The sequence below is a fragment of the Ambystoma mexicanum genome, chromosome 1p, assembly GCF_040938575.1.
Source record: "Ambystoma mexicanum isolate Mex_15411 chromosome 1p, UKY_AmexF1_1, whole genome shotgun sequence".
In the NCBI taxonomy this organism is placed as follows: domain Eukaryota; kingdom Metazoa; phylum Chordata; class Amphibia; order Caudata; family Ambystomatidae; genus Ambystoma; species Ambystoma mexicanum.
The window spans coordinates 1,122,183,935-1,122,210,421 of record NC_090921.1 but is presented as its reverse complement, the minus strand read 5'-3'; the positions used below and the strand labels follow the sequence as shown (position 1 = coordinate 1,122,210,421).

Below are 26,487 nucleotides of genomic sequence, written 5' to 3'. Positions count from 1 at the left end.
AGTCACTTGGTATGACTACCGTGGAATCCATTTCGCCGCAAATGTTTGCTGGTCTCTCCACGGGGACAGGGTTGCTCGAGGCTTGGGCAAAAATTGCGGCTCATTGCAGTTGGTCCAGTTTTGGAAGTTTGTAAGGCACAAGCAAAAGCAGCGGTACTATATGGTGTGAGAATTTGGGGGTTGTTTAGGGTAAGACTGTCAATATAATTGAAAATAATTTTGGCAAAAGCATTTTGCTTTTGCCCCAAGGCACCCTGACGGCCCTGGTCCATATGGAATGCAATCTCTGCTGTTTGGAATCCGAGCTGGGCATAAAACCTGCATTTTATTGGTTTCGAATTTGGGGGAACCCAGCACTTATTCAATTTTGCAAGGCTGTCACGCAGGTGACGAAGCTGGAAGGGGGGGTGTCTCCCATGGTTTACCCATGTCAAAAATTGTTTGCCAGCCCTAGATCTTACATGCTATTGGTTGAATCCTGATTTGATTACCAGAACCTCGAAATTGGAGATGAAAAAAGCTTGGGTATCATTGAGAACCAACAATATGAGGGTAAGATGTTTTGTCTTTGTCTCGGGGTCTGGATTACTACTATTTAGACGTGATTGCCCCAAATTATGCCCGGGCTCTTTATATAGAAATTAGAACAGGTTATTTGAGGGTACGAGAATACACAAACAAATTGAAAGACGCAACGGGGGCCACCTGCCTATTATGTGGTGCAATTAAGGAAGGCACTATGCACTTTGTTTATATGTGAAGGGTTAAAAGACCTAAGGATTAAATATCTCAAACCACTACTTGAATTGCACGACCATCTCACCTGAGGCTATTCAGTTTGTTAGAAAATGTAGTGGTTTATTTTATGGCTAAATATATGAATCGAGTCTTGATAAGGAAACGCTCATTGTTACACTTTAAAACCAAGGTTGCCACACTAGTTATTTTGCTGATCTATCTCTACCATATGATGTCACCATCAGATTGTTTTATAATATTCCTATGTAATGTTATAGGTAATCTTACAGATAATGTTTTCTACCTCCTATTTTAAAATTCCACAATCAGATTGTTTTACAATTCTCATATGTAATTTAACTGCAGCCCTTTAATTGCTAGCTATGCCGAATTGGAAATACGGTTTTCATTCTTGGATTTTATTTGAGGCCAATTATTTTTTAATTTTTCGTATGTAAATTTACAGGTCAATAGCTATTTATATGGAAATGAGACGAGGAGTTGATTAGTGATACTGTTGTAAGAACAGAATGTGATTTTTTTAAGAAATGCAATGTTTTTTTCATAACATTTTATTGGGTTTTACAGTTATACACAACATCAGCAACATTGCAATATTAGATAATCGTTCCAATACAACAATGCAGTTCACACCAGGGGATAGGCTATGTAGTGGTTAGTGCTCTGTCCATATTTGTCCATGTCCATGCCTTTTCACTGTGCCAGGGCGGGCCCCCGTGCTCTGGGTCATCCCCTCCTGTTTCGTTAGCTCAGTAAAGCGGGCTGCCTTGGAGCCATCTGGTCAGTGGAGGTCTTCTAGTGAGAGCTGGAAACTTAGCTGCGTAGTCCATAAATGGATCCCAGATATTTAGGGCTCTGTTCAGGAAGTCTGCTCGAATTGCCGTGACCTTTTCAGCAATGGCTATGTCCCAGCATTTGGACCACCATAATGCTACTGAGGGTCCATCTTCGTTTTTCCATAGCCGGGCCATTGCAATTTTTGCTGCCAGGAGTAGGTGCGTGCACAGGCGAGGGATGTGGCCTGAGATCGGGAACGCCCCTCCTCCTGTTTCACCCAAAAGGATTATCCCGTGGTCCCAGGGGATGGATAGTCCGGTGATTTCCTTGATGTGGCTTTTTACCTCTTTCCAATATGCCTCTGCTTTTGGGCAGGTCCAGACCATGTGGAATAGTGTGCCATGGGTGGGACATCCACTCGCCAACATGTCGCGGGGATGTCCGGATTAGCCTTGTTTAGCAGAGCTGGAGTAACATAATACCTATAGCAGAGTTTTTAGCCCCCATCCCTGTTCGTGATGCACCAAGAGCTCTTGTGCAGTCTAGTCCAGATTTTCTCTCATTCCCAATCTTTATTTCCCGGCCCAGGTCCTTCTCCCATTCAAGCATATATCTTTCTTTTTTGGAGGGCTCTGACCTGTCTAGGAGTCGGTAAAGTGCCGGGCTTCTCCCTCTTGTAGTTAGGGTTGTTGGAGACAGTGTCAATGCCGTTAACTCTCTGGTGCATTTTTCCCGGACTTCTCTGTGGGACAGCCAATGCCGAATTTGAGTATAGTGGAATCTTTCCCGCTCGCCCACTCCGAATTTTATCTTGCACCTCTCGAACGGTATGGGCATTCCCTCTTCCAGGAAGTCGCTCGTTTTTAGTAATCCTCCATCCTTCCAGGGCTCGAAGCCAAGCGGGGGATTGCCTGGTGAGAATTTGGGTTTTTCCAGATGGGGGTCAGAGGACCCAGTGCACCCTGGACACCCCATTTCCGGGCTGCGGCTTTCCAACTGCGAACAATTGTGATTGTTGTGGAAAGGGGACCACTATTTGCTTGGGGTTTTATGTTTGGCAGTTGTGGAAGCTCTGATGGGGTGACCGGGCACCAGGCCTCTTCTAATGGATTCCACTTCGGGGGGTCCGTCTCCTGGACCTAGGAGTATGCATGTGACAGCTGCGCCGCTAGGGCATATCTGGCAACATCGGGTACCCCCAGCCCCCCTTGCGCTTCCCCCCCATCATGATTCTTCTTCCGATTCGTGGCTCCCCCCATCCCCGACGAATTCCTGTATTTTCTTTTTCAATTATGCCAAGACGGGACCCGGGATGTGAGTCGGTAATGCTGTACAATAGTACAGCCACCTGGGGATTATATCCATTTTTATGGCTGTGATCCGCCCAAACCAGGAGATTTCTTGGGCCTTCCATCGCTTTGTCATTTTGGAATTCATTGATTAACTGCGGGAAGTTGCTTGAGTACAAGCGTGATGGGTCTTTAGTGATGTGTACCCCGAGGTATTCAATTGCTCCTTTCGCCCATGCTATCGGCATTAGGGGGCTAAAGCTGATTCTTTCCTGCTTGGGGAGATTAATTGCTAGGGCTGTGGATTTGTCCAAATTGACCCTGAACCCGGAGAGCGCTCCGAATTCTTTGACTTTCTCCCATAGGGCCCCCAGAGACGACGCCAGGTTTGATGCTGTTATTAGCACGTCGTCTGCATATAAAGCGATTTTATATTCGTGATCTCCCATGGTGATCCCCTTTATCCTCATGTTCTGCCTAATTCTCGCTGTGAAAGGCTCCATGGATAGAGTAAAAATCAGGGGCGAGAGTGGGCAGCCCTGCCTAGTGCCCCTGGATATGCGTATTGCCTCGGACCTGGTGCCGTTGACCTGTAATTGTGTGATGGGGGTTTGATAATTGGCCATCACCCAGGTGATAAAGTTTGGGCCGAAGCCGTAGTGCTCCAGCACAGCCCGGATGTACCCCCCAGTCCACCAAATCGAAGGTTTTATGTGCGTACAAGGATATGACTGCCATTCCCACGCCCAGCCTGTGAGCGCTTTCAATGATGTTTATCGTCCGCCTTCTATTGTCATGGGTCCCCATCCCTGGAATAAATCCCATTTGATCGCGGTCTATCAGGCTCGGAAGAGTCGCTGCCAGTCTGCTGGCTAGGACCTTAGCGAAAATGTTCCCGTCATTGTTCAGTAGTGAGATCGGGCGGTAGGAGGCAGCCAACTTGGGGTCTTTCCCAGCTTTGTTTAGTAGCACTGTGAGCAACTCCACCATTGACCTGGTGACCGATTTCGATGACAGGAAGCAGTTGTACAGGGTTGACATTTCTGGTGCAAGTATGCTCGTATATTTTTTATAGAAGTTTGCGGATAGATCGTCTGGGCCCGTTGCAGTGGTTTTGAGGGATTTAATGGCTTCAGTGATTTCTTTGGTCGTGATAGGGGATTCTAGGGATTCTAGCTGGGCTTCGTTTTGAGGGCGGATATTTCGCAAGTATTCTGGCAAGCTGTCTAGCGGTGTGGGTTGCCCTGACATTATAGCTTTATGATGCCTCACTAGTTCGCTGATTTTATCCGCTTCAGAGTAGTGTATTTTACCGTCGGCTCCTGCCAGTTTGTGGATATTGTTCCTACTATGGATCTTTTTCAGTTTTTGCGCCAGCCCTCTGTTCGCCTTATTCCCTTTGCTATAATAGAACTGTCTCGTGAAGGCTAATGATTTGGCTGTCCGGTCGGCCCAGTGCATTTCTAGTGCTATTTTGGCTTTCCTTAGGGCTCTTTCTGTTTTCCTGGAGCTGAGATTTCAACTCCGCCTCCCAATGTTTTACCTTTTCCACCAGCTTGGCTGCATCGATGTTCGAAATCCGTTTCTGATTGCCCCTGCGCTGATTAGGGACCCTCTGACCCCTGCTTTCATAGCATCCCAGATCATATTGATGGGGGGGGGGGGGGGAGTCATTAGTCGTGTTCTCCTTGCAATAATTGGTTATTGTTTCCCCAGTTTCCGTTCTGATGCACTCGTCTAGCAATAGGGAATCGTTCAATTTCCAATGTCTGAGTGGGGTGCTTTGGTTCGATATGACAAGGTTTGCGGAGACTGGGGCCTGATCGGATATCATGCATGTGTGGATTTCTGCTTTATTTAAACAAGGTTATAGCACCCCGGAGATTAGTAGGTCTATTCTTGAGAACCCTTTATGTACACAGGAGTAGTGGGTGCAGTCCCTTGATGTTCTGTTGAATAGCCTCCAAGCATTGACAGATTCCGTTTCCCTGAGCAGCTTTGCCAGGGATAGTGCTTGCGCAACGTCTGCATTTGTGGGTGGCAGAGTTTTGTCCACTTTGGGGTTTGACATAATATTGAAATCCCCGCCCATAATCGGGTGCCCCTCCTAAAAAGATAAGGTGGTCGGAATTAAGTCGGAGATAAATTTGGTTTGGGACGTGTTTTTTGGGCCATAGATTGTAATAATAGTGATAGGGAGTTCCTCAAATAGTCCCTTAAGTAGGAGGAAACAGCCTCCCGGGTCTCTTCTCACCGTGATCTTTGATAATGGGACCCTGTCACTCAGCAATATTGCCACCCCTCTTTTCTTCTCTCCAGACGTGGCGATGTAAGCTTTTTTATATCTGCTGAATCAAAGTCGGTGTTAATCTTCCTGTAGCAAATGAGTTTCTTGGAGAAGAACGATGTCTCCGGCTAATTGTCCCAGCCTATGTTCAACTGATCTGCGCTTCCTTGGTGAGTTCAGGCCTTGGACGTTCCATGAGAGGATTACTACCTCGCTGTCATGACCCACATCCAGAAACCCCCCTGGCAAGCCCATGGGCCAGGAGGGGTCTTGGCTCGGGTCTCCAACAAACTTAGGCAACCTTTGCCTAGGCCCTCTTGGGGCCAGGCTCATACTTAATAAAGACTTGTGTTTAGGGAACTACTTTATTTCAAGTGCCAGCCAACATGGAGGCATCCACATAGCTTGGCTCCTTGGAACCAAGCTATGCAGTATAGTGTTTTCATTGTGGTAGCCTAGGAACTTCTTTACCTGGACTACTTTCTTGAAGCTATTTAAACCACACCCGACTTGGTTAACACACTTCGCGTTACTTTGCAATCCTGCAACGTGACGCTCATCGTGTTCAGCTACCCGCGAACCTCGGAAGAACAGCATCTGTAAAGAGACAAAAGGACATCGTTAACAGCAGTAGCTTACCTGTAATTTCATCGTTAGCTGCCCACAGCTCCTGTGAACAGCATCCTAGGATCAGCACGTCTCCCGGACCGGCAGATCTGCAAAAAAGGAAGAAACGAGGCATTAAACACTTTTACAACATAACTAACTGTGCCGAAAAGCTTACCTCGCAAGTCGCCCCTCGACCAACATCGCCTCGGGATTTCATACACCGTGTGAGCACCGCAATCTATGGGAAAGAAAAGACAACAGGTTAGCAAAGGCAAGGCATCATAGTGCTTCGCATAGCGCCTACTTACCGCATCAAAGCGCTCTTTATACGCCATCATTTACTGGCGAGACCCAATTTAGCCAATGCAGCGCATTGAACTTCCGCGCACCTAAGGAAGAGAAAAAGACATTATTCAAACCAAGAAAGGCATGCAAGAATAACAACAATATACAACAGCAATAAGACCTACCTGAAAGACTCAAAACGGGCCGGCATTAGTGAAGTAACTAGATCGCATTCGCCCACAAAGGACAACGCGCCCCTGGCAAGAAGGCAGGATGGAGAGCACACCTGAACTAACAACAAGGTGAGGAGAGGTCCAGAGGGGCTGCGGGCATACGGGGTGGTGGGGGGTTGCTAACCCCTGTTGCCCAGTCTTGAACATTGCCCACCTGTATTCCAGGCAGAACTTCCCCCGCTGGTCACACCTGGGAACCGCAGAGAAGGATACCAGAGTCCCTACAGCTGGGTGGCGTCCCCGTGGATACCAGGTAAGCGTAACACTCGCTTGTGTCAGCCATCCCCTCGCTCTTCTACATTGGCTATGGTAAGCTCTTTGTCCCATGGTGACTCCTGCTTCTTTGAGTGCGGGGCAAGGCCGCTGTATTGGCATAACGCAGGCAATGATGTCGATGTAACGTGTTGTGATGTTGGCCGAGAGGACGGACCATGTGCGTCCCGACTCTCAGTGCTTTGAACTTGTCCCTCTGTGTCCCTCTCCAGTTGTCCTGTGGGTACCGCGCAGGGCCTCGCCTCCGGTGGGGCCGCGATGAGGAGCCAGCGGCCGTTGTTGTCTTGCTGCAGGCGGAGGGGCAGCGCACACTGGAGGCGAGAGAGTGAGAGTATATACCAGCCAGGTGCCCGCCGTCCCTCGCAAGGACGCTATGCCCCGGGGCACCTCTCGATTTACAACCAGGCTCTCCCAAGCCCCTGATGAGTTCCAGACGGTCCGCGTTTATTCAGACCAGTATGTGTGCAGTGTGCTGGGTCTGCAGGTCGGGATGGGCCATGGCAACGTCACAGGCGCCCGGCTCCTCCACTCCTCCCTATTCCGATTGCCCGTGTGTACCCTGAGAGGTAGGGAGTCGAGGTGCTGGATTGCTTGAGGCAATGCGAGCGAGCTGGTCTTGTCTGGCGGCCCGGGCTGCTTTAGCGCGCCTGCACCTCCCCCTCAGATCTGGTCGTCGTGGTCCTTGGTGGCGGCCGCCATCTTTTTGCCGCTTGGGTCCAGGCTGGAGTTTCGGGCCGCATCATGGTGGTTCGGCCACGGAGCGGGGTGCAACTTGAGCAGTGTCTGCAGCATATGTTCCCCCAGCTTATGTTTCAATTGCGGGCATAAACAGAGTTCAGATCTGGTGCTATTAGCTGCGGTGCACTGTGCCGAGCAGGAGCTCCTAAGAAGCCATGCCAATCGCGGCAGCTCCGCGCCACGCCCCCCAGAAATGCAATGTTTTTACTGTATTTGCCTGATGACTTTATAGGCGAATAAAGGAATATCAATCAATTAGGCCAACTCACCTGTCTGCGTTCATGTTTCCGCTTTCAAGGTTGTTGCTGCGGTGGACTCCTTACACCCTCCCTGCTCTCTCGCCAGCTTCCACGTACCCCCAGCCAACCGCTCTGCTCTTCTCCGGAGCTCTGCCAGCTCTGTGGGTCCTTCACTTTTTCCCGCACATTGAAGCGCCACTCATCAGGCTGGGAGCACATCCCCCCTTCGGTTGGCCTTCTCCCCCCGATGCTGCTTCCTATTGCACGCACATTGCAATGTTGCACGCTTGCACTTCTGGTGTCGGCATCAGCAGGCTCTTGTTTTTCTACTTCTGCAGCAATCCCAGCATTTTGGACGGCCTATGCTTCAGCACCCCTTGCGCATCTTCGTTCACATACAACTAATTCCTGAGTTTAAATGTCCCACTCGGGTGTCGTGCTTCATAACAACTAGACTGCGCATAATGGTTAATGGCATCTTGGATCCTTACTAACTCCTTTTCCTCGTTCCATTACCACAGGCATTATGGATCTTGAACTCCATATTGGATTGCATAGCATTTACATTAATTTGCTCTATTTTACAGCATGCCCTCAATGCTTCAGGAAGAACAGGGGAATCATGAGGTAGTGGGGTCACCAATCCCCCCCTGATTTGGGTCCCTTCCCATGCGATTCTCCTTCCCCGGGGCCAGAATCAGGTAGCGGCTGCCTTCCCCTGGCCACATGAGAGGAGACCCCTACCAGGGTTGCATTGATAATCTCACTAGATTCATCACAGGACCCTGAAAAGAGCATCTCAAACCAAGTGTACCTTTATTTCTGAACGTTGGGGTTTGATTTGCAAATCTGAGTGTAGTTCAGAATTTATTGTTGAAGATAATTTGGAGTTAGTCCATGAATACATTTGAAGGATTGACAGAGAGGTTAACTGACATGTTAGCCAAACCGAAGGACCATCTAACATCTGTAATAGACTGCAATTACTTCATGTCAAATATCAAACGGATGTCGGCCTTCGTGAGAGATTAAACACACTAATTATGCTGGCTAATTTGTTTTTTTTATTCTTTGATTTTTCCTTGCAATTTAAGAACTTTTTCCGCTCCACTTGCCACAGTGGGCTGCGTTCACAGCTGCAGTAAAGCACCCATTGTTGCCATTTTTGTCAAAATGGCCCCGGTCTTCTTTTTTCGCCATTTCTTGTTTTGGTCCTTCTTGGGATTTACTCTGTGCCAAACCAGGTTTTGTCCCTTTGTTCATTGTCTTTGGCGGGCTTCACAAGTGAAACCCGCCTCTGGCTCCAGAGTGTCTTGTGGGGGCAGGAAGTGAAGGAGGTGCCTGTGCTTAGTTTCCTAGGAGACCCAAATGCACTCTGTGATGATTGGCCGGCTGGCTGTCCGGCAAGGACAGCCACCCTGCTGGGTGATTGACAGCTAGGCTGGAATTAATAGGTGAAACCTTTATGAAAGGTGAGGCTTTTTAGCTGTAAGGGAGTCGACCACTGTACAAAGGAATCCGAAGAAGAACTTGAAGAGGACGCCTGCTGCAACTCCTGGACGGTTGGTTTGCCCTGTGAAGCCCTGCTGCTGTGCTGAAGCGCCAAGTTCGCCTCGACCGAGAAGCCCCGCAAGGACTTCTCCCCTTGAGTTGGTGGGACCAATCAACTCCAAAGTAAGCCACCTTGACATCCATCTTGGAGCTGGTTGAAATGTCCACAGAGTGCTGCTGGAAACCGTATAGCCAGGGAGAGGAACACCAGTTTGTGTGTGTTGCTTTTAAGTTGGCAAAGAGCTCAAGGAAGATCCTCCAGACTCCCAGGAAGCAGGACTGACCGAGCCTGAGCACCGTCAACAGAGTGCAGGACCCCAGAAGCAAGGAAGGCCCATCTCGACAGCCAGGAACCGCGGTGTTGCTATTTGCGGTAGTCGCGAGAAGCTGAAACACCGAAGTGCCACTTGTTTGAGAATTTGCTGGTTGCGGTCAGTGTCCGTCCCGTTGTGGTGCAGTGGTCCTCAGAAGTCCTCCCTCTTGTCCCCACGACTGAGGCCCAGGAACAACAGGATCTGCAGAGCTGCACAGGAACAGAGGTCATCAGCTGCATCTTTTCTTCAAACTTAAAAGTACTGTAAAGTCTGGGAGAACTTACCTCTCACTGTAGATTTGCTTGCTCTTCTACTTCACAAGTCTCCTGGCTGTGGCCTTACATTTGATTCTTCTTTGTTCATCAAAAAAACTTCTAAACACATTGTGCAAAGACTTTTACTCACATTCAAGAAGTGCTTCAGTTACAAAGGCTTTTGTCCAGTGACTTTGGCTTAGCCTGGTTCCTTGAAAGACTCTTCTCTCCTCCGTTATTGTGTTGCACCTGTCCTTCCAGGAAGGGGTTAACTTACTCTGCATTGGGGGGTTGAAAAGTATTTGCCTGCTTAAACAAATATTTGAGATTTCTTGTTTATTTTGCTCAACCTTTCTTTTTACACACTCTCTGCCTACTCTAAATGTAACAGTTCTATATTAATGACCACAAGTATCCTAGTTATTTATGTCACCTGAGGGTGTAGGAATTGTGTGTCATCCCCATTGGGAAGTTACTGAATTTAAGAAACCTAAGAATGCAGATTTCTGAAGTGTATTTTAGTGTTGCTTTTATATTGTTCCTTCTGAAGAAGGCGTGTTTTAAATGACTGGTAAATTAATAACTGTTTTATCAAGAAACCTTGAGTATCGGTGTTTATTTGAATACTTGTCACTGTGAATCTCCCTGTAACTACATTACTGCTCACATTGACCCCTCTTGAGATAAGCCTGCCTGCTAGGCCACACTACCAACCTGTGTAGTTCAGACTTATACCAAAGGTTGGGTCCCTTTTGCCAGGAGGCTATGGTTGTTGTAGTGCACCCTAAGGGTACTACCCCAAATCTTTACCTAACACAGTCCTTATGCCTAGCGTTCGAAAAGAGATCTGAAAAATCTATTAACCTTATGATCAAAACGTGTTATAAGGGCAACAATAATCTTCCAGATTGCTGGATATAAATCCTTTTCTGTAACATAATTTCTCATAAGAATTTGATATTGTTCAAACCGAGGGATTTATCACTTGACCAATCCAAAGAATTTACCATTATGGGAAACAAAACAGATTGTTTTATTGTGTTTACGGTTTAATGTAAACCGCACACAAAATGATTATGTATCAATCACATAAATATCAATTTCAACAATTCCTTCTTCTAAAGCTACATTTTACACCACTATGTATGATCAAACTCATTTTCAAATGCCCTCTTCTTTGAACTGCATTTCCATATTTATGGGCTAGGCTAACAGTCCAGCATACAGTGCGTATGTAGAGTACAGTTACACATTCTGTATTGCCCTACAACCAGGAAGTGGAATCGTTGGGCACAACAGACAAAGTTTACAAGAGCTAGCAAAGCTTAAAGAATGGACTGTTGACCACTAAAGATCGATGACTGTAAACCCAGATTAGGATCCCGCAGGTAGCATGCAGTTTTCCTTTTATAGGAAGATGTACTATTCCCAATTAACCTTGGGACTGTAAGTTTGGAGGAATTGTGGTGTGGGAACAACATGACCTTTGTGTTGGTAGTATTGAGGATCTGTACACTGTCCTTGCCGACCACCAAGATGATCTGAGATCAAGGAAAATGACACTTTGGGCCAATAACATGCCATCCACACAAAAATGTAAAATTAGGTTTTGCCCTCTTAGGAAGTCGTGAGTTGTCCAATGTATATAATTTAAAAAGTGGAGGTGGCTTACAAACAAACACACAGTCTAACCCGCTGAACTCTTTCTACCAAAATAAAACTTTAAATATACATCTTGGGTCACTTTATTTATTTAATTGTTTTTTATAACTCGCCTAATACCATACCGGAGTTTGGTTTCTAAGCGTGGATCTGGGATTCGAACCTCTGTTGCTGTGTGTGGTCTTGCTTCCAAGACCAGCGCATTGCCCCTGTGCTATCCTCCGCTATCCATTGCCTCCTTTGTGTATTATTTCCCTGCTGGGTCTCTGTACCTTCATGCTCCTCTGGGCTTACCTGTGGACCGGACTGGGTTCTTCCACACTCCTGTTGCTGTCTTCTTTGCTCCCATGTCTTCTGCCTCATCAGTCTTCACACCAGATGGCTTCTTTGTTGATGCTTCTTTGTCTGGTACCTTGTTGAATCATGAGGTCGAGTCACTCCATTTGGAGCTCCAACCATAGCTAGCCAGACCTAAATCTTAAATCCAACCTTACCGTTGCACTTACCATCCCTGGATTAAATTCGAAGTAACCAGCTCTGTGAGTGCCTGTCCCGTATCCTGTGGTCTTGCTTGCACGCTTGCCTCTGAGCACTGTAAAAGTGGAGGATGACTAGGCTACGTGGCACCAGAAAAGAGCTTCAAGCTCTTCTACTGGTTACCTAGCGCACAATCTCAGGCCATAAAATTGTTTTGTGGACACAGTCTCTGACTGCCAGTCAGACTAGTGCTGTAACTAAAGCCCTGAACAAGAGAAGCATCATGGAAAGATCAACGCTTAGAAAGGTTCTGCTGGGAAAGCTTATCTTATTGCTACTTTTACAGCCTTATTATTTGAGACCTCCAGCATATTTGCCGGCTAATTTGGTTTTCTAATACTTTTTTCCTGGCAAGTAAAGTACTTTTACCGCTCCATTTGCCACTACAACTCTGTTTTTGGGACAAGTGCTGCTGAGTCCCTAAGGCTACCCGTACAGAAGCAACCTCTCCTCCATTTACCTTTTTTTGTGGAGCACTCATACAGTCCTTATGCCTTGCGATCGAACCAAGGTCTGAATAATCTATTAACCTTGTGATCAGAAACGTGTTATAATGGCAACAATAATCTTAGATTACTGGATGTAAAGCCTTTTCTAGAACATCATTTCTCATAAGATTTTGATATTGTTCAAACCGAGGGATTTATCACTTGACCAATGCAAAGAATTTACCATTATGGGCAACAAAATAAATTATTTTTTTGTTGCGTTTACGATGTAATGTAAACCGCACACAAAATGATTATGGATCTATCACATACATATCAATTTAAACAATTCCTTCTTCTAAAGCTACATTTTACACCAGTATACATGATATATCACATTTTAAATGCCCTCTTCTTTGAAATGCATTTCCACATTTATGGCATAGAATGTTATGTCCCCCTTTTTAAAACCATTCGATAACCAAGGGGAGGGTGGGAGAACATATGATACAAATAGGAGCAGAAGATATCCTGTAGATACTTTTTAAAGAGCGACACAATAAGGATGCAGCCAAACTCCGATTTGTAAATCTTCACACAGTGGCTCCAACCCTCATTTCTTAAGTCTGCTTTCACACGTCTTCATATATTCAGCACATTCTCATTTCACTATTATCCCATCTTGTGCCCTATCTCCTCACCCTTAGTGGTACTCTCTCAGTTCTTCTGCCAACTTTCTAACTAATTTCTTTTGTCTATTATTTGCCATTGTGTACAGTATGGGCTTTTCAATCCAACTACCCATATATGCACCTACCCATCTGAAACGTCCTCACTTTTACAGGTACAAACAGTGCTCTGGTAAGATATTTTAAATGTATTATTGTGATATGGTTTTCAAAACCTTAATATATATAAAGATAATATATAAAGATATGAAAATGTCAACAAGAAAAGTGGGCACGGGGAGAAAAAGGAATAAAGTGCATTCATTCATTCATTATACGGAATACATTCATAACGAGACTTAAAAGGGTTAGTAAAAGCATGTCGCTCCACTAAAACCTTGCAAGTATGTCTCATCTAACATGCTGTGCGATACTTTTATGAAGTGAATAAGTGCAATAATGATAGAAGCTTGCCTTCCCAAAAACAGACGATTGCATAACGTTTTGCTCAGATTAGTTTTCATGTCCAATGTTTATTTACCCAAGCATTTGTTTCTGCATATAGTAGTCTGGGCAATCTAAAATAAGACGTTTTCATGTTTTGTTGCTACGATTACATACACACTCTGTCACAGGGCAGGATGCCTCTATGTGGGTCCCATTACATCTAGGGTACATAAAATATTCAATAGAAATATAAATAAGTAATATGTATCCTCCAATCAGGTTATATGGTCAAATGGTGGGGCAGGGTATTAACTAGTCTGCTGCATGATAATATTCATAGACCTTGTATCCCAAGAGTTTGTCATGCTGCTTTGCAGAGTTGAAGAAGATTACTTTAGCTTTGACCTTTTTTGCGTTACAAGTTGGCTCTACAGAACTTTAACCTAAAGTGTCTAGCGTTTTCAAACAACTCTTATACATATTGAATACAATAGAATGTATAGGAGGCAGTCAAGATTTTGTGAAATGTTATCAACTTCCTACATAGTATAATCGAATCAAGAATCTGCAGAGGCAGTGCAAGATGAGTACGGGTTATCAGGAGACATTGGGGGAAATGTAGGATTCTCTTCCAAAGATATCCCTCTGGTTTGTCAAGAGAGGTCTCAGCCGAATGTTAAGGATCTCATATCGAAAGAGGAGGGTCAGAATAATCTTTCCCCTGTAAATGTTTAGTACGGGTTTAATTGAATTGGTACAGTGTTTAGAATAGATTTTGACAATTTGTGCTGTCAACAGTACTAATTTTGCTTTCAACGTTTCCAGTATCAGCTTTGGTTTTCCTTTACTAATATAGGGGAAACCCTAGTAGATAAGATGATCTGTGACGGTCAATGGGATGTTATTTAAATACCATTGATACCGTGCACGTTTTTTGATATTCTTACAGATCATTACTGATGAAGATTTTGAAGTGGGACAATTTTACTCCCTATTTTTTAATAAGTTTTAACTGGAAAACAAATATGTTTTTGGAATGATTATTTCTTTGCACCTAGTTATTTGCTCATTAAAAGATACATGTGTACCTCTTCGGATCAGTCAGTGATAATAGTAGTTTCTTCCTGTGGTACTACATGCACTACTTTTCAAGACCTATCCATCGACCTGTGCAGGTGAAAGCAGGGGCACAAGGTCCAACGAGTGCATTTCCTATTTATTCTTGAGAGTATTCTTACTCCATAATTTTATTTAAGTATTCATACACCCCTTTTCTGTAGATGAGTGCAAATCCATCCATCAAGCAAACATAACCTGCTCATGTTCTCACCAATCCATCTATCCAACACTCTCACTTACTCTCGCTCAGTAATTCATCCATCTAACACCCTCTCGTGCAATATTCCATCTATACAGCACTCACCCTCTTGCTCACTACGTCACACATCAATCCATTAATTTGTCCAACACTCATCTTCTTCCTTGCCAATCTATCCAACCCTCGCCCTCTCTCGCTCTTTCATTGATCGTCTTTTCATCCATTACCATTACCCTGTCTGCTCACTTAGTCTCTCTCTCTTCCATTTATCCCTCATTCACACTTAGTCACACTGAAAGCAATCGTACATCTATCCAGCAATCGCACTGTCACCAACCCATTCAACACACATTCAGTCACTAATCCATCCATCACCCTCTCTCACCAGTCGTCCTACCCCATCATCACTCTTTCACAGTCCATTGATCTATCGATCCATCCCGCACCCACCAGTGCACCCTTCCAACAATCGTCCTCTCACTCACACTCTTACCGATCCATCCTACACTCACTCTCTCAACACATTGCTTTTAGCAGCTCGTGAGGAATGCTTTTCCAGCTCCTGAGACCGTCTCTTTATAAACTGCATCCCTCACACGTAGCATACAAGGCAGCTGTGAATTTCCCATTTAGTCTAATGGAAGGCAACTTTTCAACATCCATGGAATGAAACGAGTAGACTCCATAAACATAAGACGACCAACAGCAAACAAGCACACAGATGCCTAAGACCAGCATTGGTGCATATTTTAGACAGAACACAATAAATGCACTTCTTTCCAGAAGTAAGTCTGACTTGATTTTGACAAAAATTTGAATATCACTAATGCAAGTTATTAATAGTTTACACATAATTCAGGATTACTCTTCGCTTAATCATAAAAAGACAATTAAGTGGCGAGTTACTAACAGTAACGTATTTACAAATCGAATGGGTTTTTGCAAGTTTAAGTGAAGACTAAATCAGAGAGAGTGTTCCTAACATGAAACAAAAATATAAATGAACATTTTTGGTGCTTAAATTGTCATTGCTTTGATGATCTATTTCTCTGATTCACTACTAAGCACCTTTTATTTTTCCTGTGAGGATGTCTTTTGGCCACTGCAACTAGACGCTGATACCCAACACTATAGCCTTGTTTAGCACAATATTTGCCACGCGTAGTCTCCCCCAAGTCGTCTGTCTTGCCTGGAGTGACATGGTCTTCCTCTTGGAGGCACCTGGGGCTTGCTTGTATATATTTGCTCACTCCCATGTGACCATGTAATTCTTCACAGGGCGTGAAGTACTTACCTGCAGCCACCCTGTGCTTCACCTTTAGTAGTGGAACCAGGACATGCAACTCTTGTGTTTGGTCCCTCAGACTCTCCAGACAGGTGGCTTCCCTCCTATTCACAGGACTTTTGTAAGTACGGACTTGCCCTTTTTACCATAACCACACTTTGACTATTGACTAGCCCACAGGAATCCTCTGGGAGGATATTTGTAATACAGTTAAGGGGCCCTTAATTAACCTTGCCTCTTTCTTATCAGACTCTGGTTGTAACACTTTTTCTGAGGTTAGGGATGGACTTCTTAAACAATACCTAAACATTTAATTGTGGACTTGATATTTCTGAAGCATTAAGAACCTACCACTGTTTTCCTTACTCACTTTAACTTGCTACAATATTATTGTGTAACTCACAGTATAACATTGTAATTGGTTTAAACATTTCTTCGTGTCTGCTTTGTACACCATTACTGTTTCTGTGTCTCTATATTTTGTGTTCCTTACTTAGTGTTACTTTTGGCCTAATACACAGTAATATTGTTAAATAAATAATATATATGTTTTCAGTATATACACAAGTGGACAAACATTTACTTGGTATCCTTTGTGTTGCTGACCTGTATTTCAGTCTTCGAAGCGTGAAACCTTGCTTCTCAGCCACATTTATCAGTAAGTGTCTGGTCTAACTTCAAAGAAAAGCCCTGCATACTACTACAGTTCTCTTCCTTTACCCCGCATCAGTGGGCTTTGCAGAAACCCTCATAACAGGCAGACTGTATACTTTATAAAAGTGTTCATATTTCTTTTTTTTAATGTGTATTTAAGACACAATTGGTCTTTTCGCACACAAAATATAAAATATCAGTACACCAAACTGATCAGATTCAAAATTTAAAAAATTGGCGTAGCCCCTTAAGTATAAAGCATTCAGCACCCTGCAATTGGTCAGAACATGGCGTGCCGTTTCCACATGTGCAAGACAGAGCCGACAGAGGTAAGCATCCCTAATGATCCCCTTCCAGGCCCCTGTATAGGCTAGTACCGGTAGTAGGTCAAAACGTGAGTAGAGTATAAATCTTGTGAGCGACGCAAGATATTTGCGAGGGGTATGCCCAAAAAACCCATGTTGAGTGCGGAATGGCATACTTGCGTGTGTCTGCCAATCTGCTGAAGGATGAGATGCTGTCAAATATACAGGATTTGGCACTAAGCTTACTAAAAAATAAGGGGATGTCACTCTTATTATATCATGACAGTGAGTGCCCAACGTGGCCTCCAAATCCCTAAGCCATAGACTTTTTTGACTGTGATAATTGGGTTCTATTGTGGAGAATAGCAGCGAGGGCAACATCTGACATGGTGTCAGCCTTTTTGCCAATTTATCAGAGATTGTGGAAGTATTAGAAGGAGCCAGGCGTTCGTCTAATTATTTTCTGAACAGACAGTTTTCTGGTCATCCTGCTTCACTGCTTTATCTCCATGATAACTTGGATGCCCTTTTCAAATGTATTGCTCCACATATGGTCTTATCTTTTTTCAGAACCTTTGTGATGTTTCAAAATGTCTCACTTAGGCAGATGACGCCCAGTTGATGAACAAACTAACTAGGCCAGTGTCTAATATTAAATGGATCCAGACTAGTTATACCCTCAATTGTTTAGCACTCTTCATTGTCCAGGAAGCCAATCCGGTTGTTTAGATTGTGGGCATTGCCAACTGGCATGTACCTACTTTCTAAGCAGGCCACTCGTCAGTCCCTCTCACGCCGTAATTCCCTCTACCACCTGCTGCACCTAAATCTTGTTAAGATGTGTTAGAATGGATTTCTGAACTCTGCTCTGGGGAACAGATGTTCAGGGGGCCACCCTTGTTTAGTGAAACAGGAAACAATTCAAGGTAGCTTAGAGAGCAGTGAAGGCTAAGTCTGAGGAGTAGTGGGGGCGATCTCAGGTCTTGGATGAGAAAACACAGTAGGACGAGAATTACCCTTAGTACTATATACTGTCTAAGGGTAATTACCCTTATTACCAGTAATTACCAGTACTATATACTGTCTAAGGGTAATTACCCTTAGGTAAGTACTATATACTGTCTACGGGTAATTACCCTTTCGGTAAGTACTATATACTGTCTAAGGGTAATTACCCTTAGACAGTACTATATCAAACATAGTTCTCTTTAGCTTCCCCCTTCACTCCTAAATCCTTCTCTCGTCCTACTGTCTCACTTTCTCCTTACGCTCTACCTCTTCCTTCCTCATTCCCTCCTCTCCTTCACTTTAGTATGTAAGACAAAAGTGAGTGGAGGCCCAACTCCAGCCATGCTGCTTCCACAGGGACACAACTAGGAAGTTTCAGAAGGGACCGAAGAATCTTGGCCTCCAGTATCGGGAGCCATAAGAGGGCCTAATTAAGTGTTTCTAACCGTGCGTGTATATTTCAAATGTTGTGATGTGTGGGTGTTGGAAAGTTTGAATGAGTGCGCCTGTGTGCAAGTATGTATGCATGAGTGTGTAAGATCTAAATCTTCCCAATGCGCCAGACACCAAATATATAATTTACAGTTATTGCCAATTATTGAAATATTTGGCAATAGCTGTGAAGCTGTTCAGCAATTAATGACTCACTAGCCAATCTTGGTTGGAAAAGAACATACTACTTACAAAAAAAAAAAAAATTGTGATGGGAGTATTATATATTTGATATTTGGTGTCTGGCACATTAGGCTTGGCGTCACAATCTAAAAAGCCAATGCTGCCTGTAGATTCTGAAAGAATTTAGAGTTTAAACAAATTATAATTAGTCATTTTTTTCTTAAGTGTATGGTAGTGAGCACGGTGAAGTACAAAGCCTTTCCTAGTTTATGTACGAGTGTGATTGATGCATGTGTTTGGCGGCTAAGGAACGTTCTTGCACACCTGCATCGGCTGCATGATCGCTCCAGTGTCATGTATTGTGGGCACCATCATGCAAGTGTTTTACAGTGGTAGTACTGGCAAGCGTGTTATCAATGACCAAGTGTTTACAGGGTCATACTGGAAATTGTCAATAGAGGCATTCTGAACATGTACTTTTAGTAGCTGTGTGGGCCTCACTGAGAAAATGTTATACAGTGGTAATTAGAGGCTCAGGGATCATCAAAATGCTGCACAATGTTCATGTGAACTGTTGGTGACCTGGCATGGCACTCATTCATAATATCAAGTGTACATTTTCGCTTCGTTTTTCTAAACAATTGTGCTGTAGAATACTCCATAGCAGCCCATTATTTTGAGGGGAAAAGCCGCCTTTCCCACTGTCTGAACACCCCTACATTGCTTCATGCTCCCACTCTATGCTCAGCAGCTCGTACTTTTTCGTGATAAATATTAACTCGCTTCCAATGAGAAAAAAAAAACCTCCACCGCTGACCTTGATTTGTTTATAATGAAGGTAGCTCCCACACGATTCCTTCATCCAGTGGCTGCAAAAGCAGTTTCTACCACTGCAACCTAGGTAGGTATTTATCTTCCAGAAGCCTACGCATAGGGTCTCAGAAAATCTTTCATACAGTCCTTCTTCCCTCCCCGTCCAAAAACGACCCGATTTTAAACCCATATCCTTTGTATGAGGCATTTACATTGTCATTGTGTCAGGGTGCAGTGGAAACAATTTTATGGGAGTATCGCACACATGATGGAGAAATAGATGCGCACCAAATTGTACAGTTTTGCATAGACACAAACTTTCTTCTGTAGGCCACAAATCGGAAAACCTCTGCCTTGAAGGGTTTTCTTTTTCTATGCAATCATAGTTGACTACAAAATATTTTTTCAGGCTCACTTTAGCCATTGTTTTGTCTCCAGAAAAGTATTTTAGGCTTTGTTAGTCATTTGGCAGTAATGTTGGTTGTAGAATTAAATTATTATTATTGCAAGTGTCTAAAATGTGCCATTGGAATGCAAAAACTAATGTTGTATTATAAATCTTTTTGCAACCGTGTGCTAGTGTTGAAGAATTTTTGGCGAAGACACAGGATCATCCTTATGGAATGGCAGATTGCTTGCTAGATGCTTTTACCAAAGGGGGACATTCTAGGTCCTTACGACAGCTTGAAATGGTAAGTTTCTTATTTATCGCTGTTGTCAGTTTGGTTGCTGTATTACACAAGCTGACTAAGAAGCTTCCTCTGACAGCATTTGAATTGTTTTCTACGAGCCGGCGTATCCGGCAGAACGAGCCTTACCACTTAATTGGTTCTTGACTGTTTAAAAAAAAAAAAAAAAGTTTTATTGATTTTAATACACAAACACAACAAAAGAAACCAAACGGTGAATATCAATCGTAGCTTCCAAATGTCATGTACAGTATCGTATTATATCCACCGCTGTCCCATTACCCTCCCCATCCCGAGCTTACTCCCCATCACCACCTTTGACCACCGTATCTTGGGGTACCGCCCCCCCCCCCTCACCCTCTGAAGAGTCTTCATCATCATGGCTGGTCAGGGTCGACTCAAAGTGGTTCTGGACTTTCTGTCAGATTCTCCTCATTCAAAACATTCAGCAGTGACTGGCATTGGTGGACCCTAGATTCCCGTCTCCGTTACAGCTTAATGCACTCGTTCCATGCGGATTGCTACCATGGGTGCATGTTGGAGATCAGCAATGATAGCAGCCATTTAAAGCATGTTGGGCGTTGTTACATTGGAACCATATGTACTGCACATGCTCTTAAGCACTTGTAAAAACAGCAGGCATAGGCTGTAGGTAGGACTTCAGCTTCACCACAGGCATCAATACTGAACCCATGGAGAGGGTTGAGGTTTTCCTGCACAGTGTTGTAAACTCTGGATCAGCGCTTCCTCCCAGCTTTCCTGAACTATGCATGAAATCCGATGAGAATGGAATGGGTGCATGCAGAAAGTCATTGAATGCCTTTTTCTGTGCTGTGTACACACCTGTCACTACGAGAACACTTCTAAATGTGTTTTTGTTTTTCAGATTTTTATGAAGGCTTGAGATTAATCTCAGAAGTATAGTCATGTGCCTAAGTCAAAGTGCAGTAGTAGAACCAAAATATTATGTATGGAAGATTTTGAATCAATTCTCACCACTGGCATTGCTCAGGGCAACTCTTCATATTATCATTTTTAATTGCTGAAGAGAACAAGGCATATAAACATTAGTATTGGCCCTGCTAAAATGGGACCAGTCCAGCCCAAACTCGGTCTGTGCCCCCCCCCACACCCTTTCATGTAAACAGTAGCAATATCCAACATGGTTTCCGCCTTTTTGCCAAGAGATTGTGAGAGTATTAGAAGGAGCCAGGTGTTCTAATTATTTTCTGAACAGACAGTTTTCTGGTCAGCCTGCTTCACTGCCTTATCTCCATGATCACTTAGATGCCTTTTTCACATGTATTGCTCCACATATGGTCTTATCTCTTTTATGAACTTTTGTGATGTTTCAAAATGTCTATTTTAGGCAGATGACACCCAGTTGATGATCAAACTAACTAGGCCATTGTCTGTTAAATGGATCCAAACTACTTACTTGTTTAGCACTCTTCATTGTCCAGGAAGCCAATCCGGTTGCTTAGATCGTGGGCATTTCCAACTGGCATGTACCTACTTTCTAAGCTGCCCACTGCTCAGTCCCTCACACCCGGTAATGCCCTCTACCACCTGCTGCTCTTAAATCTTATTAAGATGCGTTAGAATGGATTTCTGAGCTCTGCTCTGGTGAACGGATGTTCAGGAGGCCACCCTTGTTTAGTGAAACAGAAAACACTTCTGCATAGTTTGCAGGACAATTCAAGGTAGCTTAGAGAGCAGTCAAGGCTAAGTCTGAGGAGTAGTGGGGGCGATCTCAGGTCTTGGATGAGCAAACACAGTAGGACGAGAATTACCCTTAGACAGTACTATATCAAACGTATACAATTTATTAGGCCCAGAACAAACGCAAGTGAAAAATGAAGAACACAGTAATACTACTTAAATACACACAATGTAAAATATATGTACCATCACTTTTCGGGCAATGCAGTAAAGTGCAGATTCCTGCCAAAACCTGTAAGCAGGGAAAGCAAACAAACTTGATCACAATGGCCAACTCCAGAAATGGATATCCCTAACTTAAGAAGTCCAGCCCTATGAAGATTGGAGTCTTGTGCTCAATGTACGTAAAAGCACTTGTTGATGTTTAAAGCTCACAAAGGAAAAACTTCAATGGGAAGGAAAAGAAAGAAGAGGACATTGGAGTGTGAGGAATTCGGCTCCAAGAGTCAGAGGTGAGTCTGCTACGAAGAACAAAGCTGTCCCCAACTTTCGGACGACTATAGGAAGCAAGAGCTACCCAAGTCAAAGATCACAAGGGATCCTTTGTGCGTAAAAACGGTAAGCATGAACTAGGGACCACCGGTAAATGGTATGATTACCCACCGCCCTTAGCTCACTCTGTGTTCAAACTTGGCAGGTTTGAAGGTTGCTTGAACTACGAAATCCCCTCCTTGGTTCCAATTCAAAGTGCACAGGTGCGGCAGATGCAGGTCCAATTTACATCTGGAGTTGGATCGCTTGTCATGAATGCAGGAAAAAGAAAGCACTGATGCAGCTGGTCTCGGGACACTTAAAGAAAGGCGGCAAAGTCACCAGCAGCAACCACCACTGTCGCACAGTGACGCAGGACCATCCGTCTTGCGGGCACTGACGCACACTTCTCTCGCACGGCCCAAAACAGAAGGAACGATGAGATTTAGCAAGAAGTGGCTTTGTAGGGCGAACTAGGCTTGACCCAAACCTCAAGCCGAAACTCGATGTAGCAACGCTCCAGCACGGGTGCCAAGGTACAAGCTGGTCAGTCCACTCAACGGTTTAAGGACACTTCCAAGAAGGCTCGTTTGCAGGGCAGGAAGGAGGCATTGCGAGTGATTGGTCAGTCCCACCACTCAAAAGGGTTGAAGCACCTTTGCAGGTCTTCGGAGATCGAACGCAAAGCATGGCTCTACCGGGACAACATCGGGCTCAGGGTGCCAAACCTTCTCTGCGTGGTTCCGGGCAATCTTTGGATCTGCTTCGCTTCTCAAGATACTTCGCTCTTTGAATAGGTCGATTCGGACCCAAGGGTGATCTGGGGGTCTACACTCAGAGCCCCTCCTCATAGCCTAAAAGTCCAGGGTGGGCTTGCACCTGGCTGGCCAATGATATCTGCCCACTCATACCTGCCAATAACCATCAAATCTGGGACTAATGTGGCTCTCACACACATAGGCACACCAGATGTTCTGGCAGCAGTAATGTGGATTGGGACCAGACAGTCCAGCTCACTTCCTGGGTAACCACCCATATGACATGCATTAGGCTGTGAAAAGCGCCGTCGTGTGTGCATTGTTTGACATGGATGCACAGAAGGGAGGCCATCCTGCAGCAGTGTGGTTTGGGTGCAGATCTATCTGCCCATAGAGTTCAGATTGCTCTATGTGGGGATTCCATTACTGTCAAGAGTTTTTTACAATCAAGTGCCAGTCTTTCTTCAATGTAAGGGCAAGCAACAACATTACAACAAAACCTAATTGTATCGCACCTGTACACGTCCAAGCCATCTCCTCGCTTCTCAAAAACCTGAATTTGAATACACACCATGGAAACAGGCTTTTCCACCTTGACCCCTAATACGACTTCAGTAATGTTGTCCATTCGTTAAATAATTTCACTGTTGGGGCTCTGCAACCAATTGCAACATTACTCAATGCACCGATTTTCCAACACCTGATAAGTATGCAATGCTGTTAGCTAACTAGCTATTCGCTAACCACCTTCATGTGCAGGTTAAAAACGCACAAACTCAATTCAGAAATCATATTGGACGTATAGAGATGGTTACAGTGTGAAATACAGATCTATAGATATAGATAGATGAAAAGTTGTGCGTTTAATATACAGAGATGGCATAGGGGTACCCGGAAGGGGGTCAAAAGGGTGATTGCCCACAAGGCTGGGTGGACTGTTGCTCCCAGGGCCACACATGCAAATTGCAACAAAAAAAAGAGAAAATCACTAAAATTCCAGCATGCCTAAAATGGCCTGAGTTTTTAAAGGCTTACGGTCTTCTGTGTAGTTCTAGTGCATCAATCATATTTATTTCTGCAATGTTGCAGGCGCGCCTGGGTGGCCTTCACATGTGGGTGAAAATGAACAAAGAAAAGGCCACAAGTGCATGTTCATATTGCGCATCTGCAAAGTATGCATTTAAATGTCATATTTCATCACACGTTGTTTGAATGTTGGCTAACACTGTGGCCTGTAAACCTCCTTTAACAAACATATTTTTGGTTAACGCATACTGATGTGTATCGTTATCAACAACGCATGCTGAAGATGCAAGTCATGGTTGAATTACCCAAGCCATGAGTCTTGACCATGACCGCAGCTCCATTATCCATTGCACCTACCCTGCATCCTAGTTCAGTGTCCACAGTACCCTCATAATGTTAGAAATGGCCAGTGCTCGTGGCTTGCAGCCATGGCCAGTCTCCAAAATCCATGGGACATGCCCCAATAAGAAAATAGGAGTAGACATTTGTCCTTGCTGAGGGCCAGGCCCACTACCCAGGCACCAAAGTTATATCACTTAATTTTGTACTTACATTAGGACACTTTAAAAAAAATAAAACATGGATGCATTTGCGAAACCATGCTGTCTGGTCCTTGCCAGTGCTCCTCGCACAAGTTTGCTGCAAATCCTTCCATGTTTTATTTTTTTTAAAGTGTCAAAATGTATGACAAAATCCATTCAAATTTTGCACAGGCATTCAAGGTTCAGTCTATAACATTTTTGCAAACTTTTGTGCACATTTGTCAATAGCACCAAATTATAAACCATCTAAAAATGTTGAAACCCCCGCCCTCTAATTTTGCGCCCTCTTGACAAAAACCCACCAAACTTTGCAAAAATATGCAAAGTTGGGTCTAAAATCTTTTTGCAAACTTCAAATGTCAAATGGCAGCAAATTTATAAGCCATTCAAACATTTTGGGACCCCTCCTCTAATGTTGCCCTCTTTTGGCGAAACAGCACCACTCTTTGCAGAACCATTCGGCGTATGGGTCTAAAATGATATTGGATTCAGTTTCATTGAGTGGCACCAAATTTATAAGCCATCCAAAAACTGCTTTTCTCCAACCTTCTAATGCAGAAATATGCATGGATGTTCTCAAACGTCTGTCAATATCCCATCCCATCCTCATTGCCCTTCACCTCCCCATAGATTGTTTAATTAGTTTGACAATTGTAATCTTGTGTTTTTTAATATGTTCTTACCACAATGTTTGCAGACTACGGGCGCAGTTCGCATCTCTAATATGGTGTCCGTTTCAAAGGTTTTGATGAACCTCATGTTTTTAATTGACCAATCAGCGGGCGCATATGATGTCCGCGAGTGTTACATGCTCTCTGATTCTTCATGAAGCGTCCGCGGACACGGAATCAGGAGCCGAGTCCGTGGACTGGAAGCAGATATCATACATTTTTTTCACCATATTTTTGGCCAGTTTAAAAAAAAAAAAACTACTAAACGGATTTACACCAAATTTGCAAGAGCATGCTTTTGGGACCAAGCCGTTCCTCGCGCAAGTTTGGTGCAAATCCGTTCAGCGGTTTGGGCTGTAGGCATGAGCAAATTATTTTTTGTCATTATGTCTGAGGATTTCGAATGTTTTGGGATCCCCTTATAATGTTGCCACCCCACACCTCCACGACGAAACCACACCAAACTTCATTTGGCGGTGGACATATACTTTCAAACCAAAATTTGGTGAGGATACGTCAAATGGCGCCAAAGTTATAATCTGCACAAAATCTGCTCTTTTTATGGGTTGAGCATCTTGACTATAACTACGGGCCGCTACCGCAGTGGGCGTTTACAGGAGAGTACCTGAAACACTATCCCTACTCTGACAAATGAGAGTATCCATGATCCTTCACGCATCGACATCTGCCGATTCTTCTTCTTTTTTTTTTTTTTTTTCTTCTCCCCATTAAGGTTTTTATGGTTAACGCTGACTCTCTGTAATTGCGAATAAAATCTGTTGAGCCATCAAGGTCAATCACTACATACCCAGACTCCGATATGATCGACAAGAGAGCCAGTGGGTCCCACGATTAATAGAATGCCTCTATTCACTCAAACATTTACTCATTTAGCCTCGCTCACCTTCTTGTCACATGGGGAACACGCCATTTATTTAAGTTGTGTCCATTGTGCAACGACAAGTTCCCTTTTGAAGAACACGCACTGCGTGTGTAACAGTTGCCTTCCAAGACCCAACAAGACGATGTAAAGCTTGTAAACTTTTTAAACCGAAAACGTTGAGAGCGTTGATCCAAACATTGGGCAGCCTACGCAGTGCAGGTGGTAAAGATGATGGCCAGGACTATCGCTACCGCAGAAGAGCTCAATGCTGAATAGGTGAGGAGAATGATAAGGAGGAAATGTATTGTTTTTGGGCAGCCGACCTCTGTTGGGCAGCCATCTGGTCGAGCTGTGGAGACTACCCTGTGGCATCCAAT

General features: G+C 44.2%; 1 protein-coding gene across 2 annotated transcripts in view; it reads left to right on the top strand.

Annotated features, from left to right (window-relative positions):
• The window catches only part of BRD7 (bromodomain containing 7), a 718,458-nt gene that overhangs the window by 436,054 nt on the left and 255,917 nt on the right, over positions 1 to 26,487 (top strand). For both annotated transcript variants that reach the window (XM_069604773.1, XM_069604774.1), the window contains exon 12: positions 19,929 to 20,040. In XM_069604773.1, the coding sequence (XP_069460874.1) occupies positions 19,929 to 20,040 (112 nt within the window). The remainder of the gene's footprint in view (positions 1 to 19,928; positions 20,041 to 26,487) is intronic.